This window comes from Rhyacophila brunnea, unplaced genomic scaffold, assembly GCF_057557595.1.
Source record: "Rhyacophila brunnea isolate RB1 unplaced genomic scaffold, BYU_Rbru_1.0 scaffold_4, whole genome shotgun sequence".
Lineage (NCBI taxonomy): Eukaryota > Metazoa > Arthropoda > Insecta > Trichoptera > Rhyacophilidae > Rhyacophila > Rhyacophila brunnea.
The window spans coordinates 23,438,691-23,450,362 of record NW_028233068.1 but is presented as its reverse complement, the minus strand read 5'-3'; the positions used below and the strand labels follow the sequence as shown (position 1 = coordinate 23,450,362).

The window sequence follows — 11,672 nt, the reverse complement described above, 5'->3', positions numbered from 1 at the left end:
GAATTAGGCATTTTATTATTCAAAAAATGGGCAAGATTAACACATTTGAAGATAATTCTAAAGATACTTATTATAAGCTATGTCTTTGACCATTCAAGTGTGATAAACATCCTATGAATAATGATTGCTTTATAATAATTATTAACCTATAAGAATAAGGTAGTGTTTTTTTGAAATACGCCATTTCTTTTGGCATTCTCCAGTGGCTAAGCTACAACATTCGGCCGTAGCCATAAATTGACAAACTATAATTGAAGTAGGGAGTAATATTATGCAACAATGAGCTCTGTCGTATTAAGCGTCAATGACATTGAGCTACTTTACTAGCTGCTTGTTGGCGAATTTACAATCTGCCTGTAAAGTCGCCCAGTATCATCATCGAACAAGCTAACAAGCAGATTGTAAACAATCTATTGAGAAAAGTTGAAAGCCGGTCAACTTTACATGCTACACGCAGGCGTGTGGGCCTACTGCGTCTGCGCAGTAGAGCGTAGTAGCGACCTCCCGGTAAAAAAACGAACTAGGTCCGTTCTGTCAAAATAGTCGCTAGCTTGTGGCTTCTCAGCGAATGGCAAGTTTTGTGTGTCATCATCACAATCGAAGTAGCTGAATCGCCCGCTTTTAAATTCGCCAACAAACAGCTTGTAAAGTACCTAGCTCAATGTCATTGACGCATAATGTTATTGTAACCGTGCGGTGTGTATCAGTGCATTTAATTATTTATCTGCGGTGCCCCAGGGCATATTATACTCCCCTGGGAGTCACTTGCACACTCGCACGCACAGTTTGAATACCACTGACATTATACACAATAAACAATCATCGTCAAACTAACAAAAAACGTAGATAGCGTACGCACTTGGCAAGAAATATTATAGTAAAATAATATTTAAATTATTGTTGGATAAATATAAACAAAAGATAAGTTATATATGTTATTGGTAAAGTTGATAATTTTATTTATTGTGTACCTACCTATATTATTTACACAGGGAGACCTAAGTTTATATTAGGGGTATGTTTATAATTTTACTGTCAGAGATAGTTTTACGTAGGTAGCTATATTATTATCTATGGCGGTAGATACAGTCTGTCAGTTTTATTTTGACAAGTAGTGAAGCAGTCATTAGTAAAATTATTGGGTAATTTCAAAGAGGTTAATTTCCTTTAGTAGGTAGGTACCTACCATAAGTTGAAATGCAGAATTTTAGTTTATGGTCTCCCGTGCTTTTGGGAATTGCGGGAGCTTTAGTTTTATTTAAAGTATGGATGAAAGTTACCATGGGAGTGTGTAAATGTACAACTAGACTAGACGGAAAAACTGTGGTTATTACTGGAGCCAATGCGGGTAAGTGTTTATTTAATCATTAAAATATGAATATTTTTACCAAACTAAAATAAAAAAAAGAAGGAATGTAAAAATATTTGTGTTGAAACAATACTATTAGCTACCTATATGTCAGCCCTCAATAATTCACTGGCATATGAGTTACCTACCTCATATTATTTTCCCCCTTGGTTTAGGACGTTTAGGTTGTGTTACCTATTATTTGTCTGTCCATTATCCTATACTATTCTAAAAATCGTGTTATGTCTGCCACCATTGTATAAATTGGTTTGTTATTATTTCTTTTATGACAGTATTTTATTTGAATATATTGTTACAGGTGTTGGCTTTGAGACCGCAAAGGATCTTGCAAAACGAGGAGCAAAGTTAATAATGGTTTGCAGAGATATGAAAAAAGCGGAAGCAGCTAAGGCCACATTTATTAAAGAGTCAGGAAATACTGATATTATTGTAAGTTGAATTCAAATCATGCGATACATAACATACATATCAAACTGATTCAATCTATATTTTTTCCTTACTAGTTAATTTAATGGTTCACTGAAAATTGCCCATCATGGTAAATTATTATTGACTGCAGATTAAAAACAACGCTCACTGTATTATAAAATTACAGGTTTTTTTTTAAAACCATTTCTGTTGCAGTTATTATTCAGTTAGTTGCAGCTGCATTATTCAGATATAAATAAAAAAGAAAAAAATCAGGTAAACTCAAGGCCTGAACAAAAATGAACCATACGTAAGCATTCGGCACGCTTATATCTCCGCTCTATGCATTAGAGTAAGATAGAATTTCTACGGCTGAATTAAATATTTTTTGAAAACGTAGCCGGTAAATATGGATTTGACTGATTACATTCATTTAAAAACTGCGAGCATGTGTTGCTGAAATTTATTGTTTTTGTGTTAAATATAAAGTTAGTGGTAATTATTTTTAGTTAATTTAGTATAAAATATGGTTAACTATGTTGTGTTTAAATTTGGTAGCCGCACTGAGAAGCAACACGATGGTATAACGTTTCATAGTTAAGTTGATAATAATTGAGGTTCTACTGTGCGTTATTCGCAAGAAACACGGCTTCATTTTGCCGAAAAATAGGCGCTCTCTATATATCATTACTCTGAAGGTAAACTTGAATTATTCAAAATTATAAAGGAGATACATAGTTCAATTTGTATTATCAAAATGTTAATCAAAGTGAAACTAGTTGTCAATACACAATTATTCTTGTTTTATAATGTGGTGGTGATTGTTAATTTTATTCAATATCACAGTGAGTAGGTAATAAATTTTTGAAGATGTTTGCTTCTTATCTATCTATGAGTGCAACTCTCTAGGTACATACTAATTTAATCTGTGTCTGTTTTGTAAGACAAGACGCGCACTACCTACTTGGCAACATGTTCTATATTATTGTGCAGATAACTAGCAAATCATCTCATTTGACATAAGTAATGTATTACAATAATAATATATATTTTAGTTGGCACATGTGGACTTCACGTCACTTTCCAGCGTAAGAAATTGTGCAAACGAAATTTTGGGCAGTGTAACACGAATCGACATTCTTTTGAATAATGCTGGAACAGTCTCCGACAGCTTCACTACGACAGATGATGGACTCGACACCTTGATGTCTTCAAATTACTTTGGACCATTTCTATTCACCAATATTCTATTAGGTTTCTATTTACTTATACCAGAATATATTCTCCCATAACATCTCAATATTATTAAAGTGAAAAAACTTGCAGAATAGGTCAAAGCATAAATGAAAATTCTAAATTATCACTCTTATTGCTATGTAGGTGAAGTAATTTTTTTGCCTATGTTCACCATTTACAATAGAATGAAATTTGTATGAGCAGGCTCATTTACGAGATTTCTGCACATGCTATGTCCATTAATCTCAAATTGCATTGGCAGATTCTTGCATTTAAAGTCAAAATATATGTGCGAAGACTGTTTAGTGTAACCACCAAGCTGATCAAGTGATATTTTTGGTTACTGGGTGGTAACTGAGCGTATATCATCAATCAATCAAATCAGGCGTCAACACAATCAAGTCGGTAACCGAATCATTCAGAGTATTTGCTATTTAGGGTCGACGATTGCTCATGACGATCGGTGTGGATTGTTGAATCTCCTTGGGTCTGCGAGTCTCCTAGTGTAACTAGACCTTTAATAAATCGTTAAAAGACAGTATCATATTGTTGCATAAAGTAATATTATTTGTTATTTACTTTTCTAACATCTTTTTTCTTGAAAGACTGAAACTATCTTATATGAATATATAAAATTATAATTTTATTTTATATTCATATCTCAGCAGAATAGTAATTCATAACTAGAAGATAAAAATGAATCTAATTATTACAACAGTCGGAGTTAAGATAATAGATAAGGAGAAAAAGATGAGACGAAAGAAATCCTGTAAAAACTAATAATTTGTTCTGAATTTGGTTTTTAGAATGCATTAAAAAATCATCACCCAGCCGAATAATCAATGTGGCGTCAGACAGGTACAAAGTGGCAAAGTTAGATTTGGGTTGCCTCGATATGAGCAATCTAAAGAAAAGTGGCACGAAAGCCTATGCCAATTCCAAATTATGTAATGTGCTCTTTACAAATGAATTATCAGAGAAACTGAAAGGGACAGGTATGTTTTTTTTTTTTTGTTTTTTACCTTGTCCATAGAGTGGAGGTTTGTATTAACACATTTTTGTTTTATTAGGTCCATATTTTGACTCCAGACACACATTGAAAAACAATATGTGTATTTGCCAGACCCAGGATTCGATCCTGGGACCCACAGCGTATAAAGACGCGTTAACTGCTTGGCCATCGTGGGTTTTAAATTTTAGACATAAAATAATTACCATAATAAGTGTCTTCAATGAATGAGTGGCAACGTGTCCGCTTATTCCGGCAAATTCCCAATGTTGTTTTTCAATATATGTTTGGGCCCAGAGCACGGATTTATTATCAATGAGACAAAAACTATAGACCAAATCTATCTATATCTGATAAATAAAATATTTAATTTTTAAGTAAAATCATTAATTATTACGATAGGTTGAGCAAATGTTTTTCGTCCGTTTCGATGATTGGTTTATGGAGCCAATGAAAAAAAACCATTATTCATTCATAACTATAAAACATTGTGAAGTCTTCAAATTTGTTTTTCAGATCATGGGAAAATTTGTGAATGTAATTTCTGTTCACTTAGACATCAATAGCTCCATTCCAATATAACGCATATCAATAAAAATAGTGATTAAAATGTTATGACGTAGGTATTCCAAGAGTCAACTACTCAAGGTATAAACTGTCAAATCTAATGTTTCCAAGGTAGTTGTGTTAACTATATGGGTTGTCGGCAATATGGAAAACTAACACTCACATCGCGACAATAACACCACCGTGTCGTTTCTCAAGTTAGAGTTGTCATCTTACACACCCACGAGTTGTCAAATGTCATTGATTAGGTAGGTACAGAAAATATTTTCAACAAATTGCAAAGACAATGTACCTTTGTACAATGTTAAATATACAATGTAGTAGGTATATATTATAAACGCGATATTATAATAAAACAATAGTTACTTACAAAATATAGCGTAGGAATACAAAATTCCAGGTTAACCAAATGTCAAAGTGACAATAAAAAAATGTCAATGGTGCAGCAAGTGTTCAGTACCTAATAATTTACTTATATTTTATTTATATAACCACCTTGAATACAGATTTGATCCAGAAGATAATATCGGAGTAATCTCAGATTTAAAAAAAAGTAACGAAATGGTGTTATGGAGTTAACTAGTTAGAATAGATACAGATTATAATAGGTAATAAGGTTAAAATTTTGGCTTCAGAGGCCTGCTATTCTTACGTTGATAGTTCCTGTTATATTTTCATATTGCTTTTTTGGTTTATAGGTGTCACTGTAAACAGTCTTACTCCAGGCGTTGTTCTGACCGAAATATTAAGAGATGCTCCTGCCTGGTTCCGAATATGTTGGAATGGGTTCAGCCGATTGTTTTTTAAGGTATTTCTAGTTTGTTAACCTTGTTTCTTAAATTCCATAAATATTATGATATGTGACAATGTTGATTAACTTTACTTGTTAATATGTAAACATTTCAAGTTATCTCTTTGAATAAAGTGTGAAGTAAGTCAATAAAAATATGCACTGACAAAGATAAAGTTATTTTTATAGGTATAACAACACTGTTTGAGTTGAAGACATATTGGAGTAAATTCAACAGAAGAATTTAATTCAGAAAATTAAATAAAATTTGCACTGTTGCAAATTAAAAAATATCTAAGTACTTACTTAATATTTATTTTATGAAATGCTATAGCTACAGGTAGAAAAAAAGAGCAATATCAAATTTTGATATCTCGAATTTTTTCAATACACAATAATATGTTTTGATACTTACTAAATATTTTTGAGTCAAAAAAACATAGGTATAGAAAGTTGACCTAATGTTATACAGCTACTGGAATATATTACTGGGCGTCTTAGGTGGGTGAAGTCAATTCAATCCTACACTCATGTGTAGGATTGAAAGATTTTTATATTGACAATTGCGCACTATTGCAGTTGTGTTTATTTATTGCCTTAAATTATAAATAAAAAAAATATGTTCTATCTTATGGCTCACATTTTGATATTGCTATTTTTTTATCCATGTAAGTATACATAATCACATTATCACAAGTAGAGGTTGTGATCGAAAAAACTTGCCTAGAGAGTAATCATGAAAGGTCAATCTCGAATTTTAAGAAATAAATTTTCCAAATTTTTGAGAATTCTCATTTCTCAAGAAATCGTCAATGAGATTCTCGAGAATTTGAGAAATTATTATCTACTAGGTAAAAATTAGAAATGGGTAAGAAAGATGAAATGAAAAAGCTGCCTAATTGGAATAATTTAAAAACTTGTCAAGTTAAAAATATTAAGGCATAAAAACGTAAAAACAATCACTGCTAACCTTTAAATTACTACATTTAAATAACACATTAATTATATCTAATGGCCAACAACTGCAAACGCATTAATTATTCAAGCGTCAAATCGATAATCTTTTCAATCCTACTTATGTTTATGAATGTGTTAATCAATCCATCGTATTAATATTTCCAGTATTTATTATTTCATTCGCGTTTTTAAATTTTCATTACAGAATGCCAGCGAAGGTGCACAGACGAGTATTTATGTTTGCGTGTCACCAGATGTTGCTAATGAAACTGGAGTGTATTTCAAAGATTGTAAAGTCATACCTCTAACTACTACAGAGGCTAAGGATGTAGGGTTGTCCAAAAAACTTTGGGATTTGAGCGAAACTGCTGTTAAACTACAGCCCAATGAAAGACATTATTAACATTTGTCACAATTACTTACTACCATATTATTATAGGTACTTGTATCACTTATTAACCAAATTGGTAGTCATTTATGGCATATTACGAGGGTGGGTCAATAATTCCTTAGAAAAAAACATTAAAACAGTTTTTATTTTTGTATTTTTTTTTATTTCTCAACATAATCTCCTTGGAGCTCAATACACTTGGTTAGACGTTTCTCAATTTTTTTTAAACCGTCAGAAAAATAAGTTTTCGGAAGGTCCTCAAAATAAGCATTTGTCCGATCGATGACTTCTTCATTTGAAAAAAAACGTTGTCCACTTAGCCATTTTTTTAAGTTTGGGAAAAGGAAAAAGTCACTGGGGGCTAAATCTGGCGAATACGGTGGGTGGTCGACCAATTCGAACTTCAATTCTTCAATTTTAGCCATTGATCGTAAACATGTGTGAACACGGGCATTGTCCTGATGAAAGAGGATTTTTTTCCTGTTTAAATGAGGCCGTTTTTCTTCAATTTCGTTTTTTAGCTGGTCCAATAAAGATGCATAATAATCCCCTGTTATTGTTTTTCCTTTTTTCAAATAGTCAACGAAAATAATTTCACGTGCATCCCAAAATACAGTAGCCATAACCTTACCAGCTGATTTTACGGTTTTCGCCTTCTTTGGACATGGTTTGTCTTCGCAATCCACTGCTTTGACTGTTCTTTCGTCTCGGGAGTATAGTGGTGTATCCATGTTTCATCTACAGTCACAAAGCGACGAAAAAATTCATCCGGATTGCGTTGCATGAGCGACAACAGGGCTTTAGAGGCCACCACCCTATTGCGTTTATTGTCGACTCTGAGCAAACGCGGCACCCATCTTGCAGAAATATCTTTCATGCCCAATTTGTCATGTAAAATAGAAATGACGCTACCTTTTGAGATTCCTGTAACCTCAATTATCTCACTCAACTTTAATCTTCGGTCACTTAACACCATATCGTGGATTTTATTGATAATTTCTGGTGTAGTCACCTCTACAGGACGTCCTGAGCGTGGTTCATCCTTTGTTGATGTACGACCACGTTTAAATTCATTTAACCAGTTATAAATAGTTGCAAGTGAAGGAGCAGATATGCCGTGAACTAAATCCAACTCATTTTTTATTTCCTTTGCTGTTAACCCTTTTATATTAAAATGTTTAATAACAGCTCTAAACTCAATTTTCTCCATTTTCCATTTTTCCATTTTCCACAAGCAAATTTTTTTTTTAAATGTACGAGAAACACACAACAACCCGACCAATCTGATTGAAACTTCGCAGCATACTGAATCGGTAGTGCCGCTGCATGAAAACAAACCGCTTACAGTACTAGTCGCGCCACCTGTCGGCTTTTCTAAGGACTTATTGACCCACCCTCGTATATACCTACCTGCATGTTGTTTTGTACATTTAATTAATTTGTACTTAATATGTTATTGTTATACAAAATAAAAATATTACCAAAGATCAAATTGTTTGCGATTTTTCATGCCGATTTCATCAGGATAACACGACAGTTTATTTTTCCTATTCTATGATAAAACAATTAACAATATTTGGAAAGAAAGAAATATAATGTAGAGTAGGGATTCCCGATTGTGAAAAATTGTTAAATCGGAAGTTCTTACGCGTCGATGACATTGAGCTACTTTACAAGCTACAAGCCAGCGAATTTACAATCTGCTTGTAAACTCGCCCAGTGTCATCATCGAACTAGCTAACAAGCAAATTGTAAAAAATCTACCTAGAAAAGTTGGAAGCCAGGCTACTTTACACGCTGGTGTGTGGGCGATCTGCGTCAGCGCAGTAGAGCGATAGTGGCGACCTACCGGTAAAAAAACCAACTACTCAATACGTCATGTCAAAATAGTACCAAAAATGACGATATCAACTCGCTAGCTTGTTGGCTACTGAGCGAGTGGAAAGTTTTATGTCACCATCACAATCGCACTAGCTGATTCACCCGCTTTTAAACTCGCTAACAAGCAGCTTGTAAAGTAGCTCAATGTCATCGACGCTTTATAAATACTGGCTATATATATATTTTTTCTTTTAATCATTTATAATAGCTTTTATCGGCGTATTTTTCATAACTATTTTTAATATTCAAATTGATTGAATTATGCTTTATGTGTCCGCCTGTTATTGGGACCATTACTAATTCTTTTATTTTATATATCATATTGTACTTATTGTTCTGTGATGGATCCTGTTGGTTGAATTAAAAAAAAATCAATAGTACAAAAATTTTCATGTTGACTTGGTGTAAATAATATAGAAACGTCAGAATTATTTTGATTTTCGGCTAAAAGGTTTTAGCAATCTGACAGCTTATAAAATAGATTAATGGGTATGTAAGTCTATTTTTATTAGGTACAAGTAAGTATATGCTAGTGAGATCCTTGAAAATTCTTTGCAGTCATGGCATTGAAATAATGATAGTACATGCGGTCCTCTACTTTTGTACAAATTGGTTCAATGTGTACGAAAGTAGAGAAATGTAAAAAAAACATCAAAAAGTATATTTTTAAATATTTATTTATTAATGGGACCAACCATAGTTAACAAGGTTTATTAGCACTAAAGTGTTTTCTTCGTAAACTCGTCAAGAGAGGGAGTGTAAGAGAGGAGAGCGACTGCATGGAAGCACACAGTTTTTGTATTATTGACAAAAATCTAAATTTTAACCTTATCATTGCCAGCCAATTTTACTAGGTGGACACTTGTAAGCCAGCTATTTTTGGAATAAAATAAATCCCTTAAAAAATATGAAATAGGAACAGAATTATAAATATTTGTGAACATTTACCAAATCAACATGTTTCTCGAGTTTATCTTGAATATTTTCACACTAAAATGATAAATATTGTGTGAAAAATGAGAAAATATACAGTTCATTCAGAAGTTATGACGTATACAAGAACACGCGAGTTAACTCATCCATGGCCTGACGCAACATACATGCTTTGGCGAGTTAACTCGTCTGTGGCACTGATCAGGAATGATGAATGAACAGAATTTACGAATGTCGAGGACTGTCTGTATAGTAATTTTCATGTTTGCAAATCAAGAAGTTTATGCTTTAGTAAATTATTGCTAAAATAAAATGTTTGAACTACCAATATCTCTGAACGTTTTCAGGATAACGCTCGTTTTCCGGATATGGGCTCAATTATTTTTACATAATATATCTCCATATACTTATGTTGTACCTACATATTATTATAATGTAATGTTTATATTATTTATTTGTTTTATAATTATGAATACTTTTTTGGGTTCTGGAGCTCACATAGTCAAAATTCAATGTTACTCCAAGATATAGCGTCATTGTAGGGGGCATCCTCTTGTATGGAACGTACAAATATAATATTATCTATGTCTGTTATCTATGGTACCTATTTTAGGAGAAAACAAAAGCACACAAATAAAATGAGTTGTAGTTATTATTCTTAGTTCAAATAAACTTTGGCAATAAAATTCAAACAAATGAAGTAGTACAGCATAAATTCATTGTTAGAAATAATTAAAATTTAATAAACTGATGGTAAAACATTAGATGATTATAACACATAATGTAATTTAGCTAAACATTTTATAGATATCGGGTTGGCTGGTAAATTTATTGTGAATATGAAAGGGCGCTATGGCTGTTTAAAATATTTAATATTCAGAGAACATTGTTGATGTTTTTATATTATTGACAATGACACCGATTAGAAAAAAACCTAGAGTTTCCCGAAGATTGAGATGGTTATCAAAACCGAGACAGAATATTGATGATATTCAGGAAAGCGTAATATTACTATCTGGTGTAAGAAAAGCAGCTTTAAAATCTGTTCTAACTGAAAGAGTACAAGAAGCATCATATCCATGTGTCAGGTAATAATTATATTGATAAGTGTTCTGTTGGTAAGTCTTTAGCACCCACGGTGACCTAGTTGGTGGAGTGGTTGTTTCTCGAGCCGCAAGTTGCAAATTCGTTCCTGCAGCTGGTAAAAAATACATGTATTTTAATGTGAGTGTAAATACAGTGCAAGTACACAATGGGTTGAGTGAATGGTTGACAATCATTCTTTCTAAAAAGTTAAAGTTTACCGTATTGTTTTGTAGTGATAATCATTTGATGCCTAAAATGCACAAAAATTAAACACAATCTAGTAAGTAGATATGTCAGTCGATTGGCATTAGTTGGATATTACATTAAGAAAACAGTGGTTTTGGACCAATTTATACACATTTTTTCATTAAAAGAAAAACACATAAGTTATACTGTATTGTCTTTTATATTTAAGGCGATTAATGGCAACACAGGAACAGTTCGGACATGTGTTAACTGAAAGATGTAAAGCAGCATTGTCTGAAAATATTGAAAGCTCAAATGGCACCGTTTATGCAATAATTTTAAGGCAAAGAGGACGTTCTGGCCTAAACGATTCCTCGGATAAGCGACGCCGCCGTTTCCATAATGAAGATAGATAGAACATACATCAACAAAGATTAGAAATTTTAGCCAAACCTCAGGAATAACTTCAGGTATATATCATAAATAACAGTTTGGGTGCTATTCTTGAAGTAGTGATATCAAACCAATTCCTTTACTTGGATATCTCTTATGAATTTTTATTATTATCTTGGATATCGTATGAATGTAAATAAATTATAATAAAAATTGTATTAAAATATTTACTTTACTTTATTTTCAGGATATGAATATGTTTTCTGCCGAGATGTGTACGGGAAATTGAGGTCACTAGTACTTGGCAACACAACAGTTTAAAATCCAACTTATAATTATGTAAGCTTTCATAATTCAGGGTTAAAGATAAAGAGTCATTGCGAAAATGTAAAATCAAACAAAATAATGATGTTCCAACTTTCTATAATGAAAATTAAGAAGTACATACTGTTAAAAAATATGATGT

At 32.5% G+C, this 11,672-nt stretch overlaps 1 protein-coding gene across 1 annotated transcript; it reads left to right on the top strand.

Moving 5' to 3' along the window:
- The first annotated feature begins 1,085 nt into the window (after positions 1-1,085).
- LOC147067111 (retinol dehydrogenase 12-like) lies at positions 1,086-7,121 on the top strand. The gene is made up of 6 exons (XM_085954456.1): positions 1,086-1,348; positions 1,668-1,798; positions 2,833-3,031; positions 3,820-4,008; positions 5,288-5,397; positions 6,542-7,121. Exons 1-6 carry the CDS (start codon positions 1,198-1,200, stop codon positions 6,737-6,739), a joined length of 978 nt encoding a protein of 325 aa, XP_085810582.1. The 5' UTR covers positions 1,086-1,197; the 3' UTR covers positions 6,740-7,121.
- Positions 7,122-11,672: the final 4,551 nt, after the last annotated feature.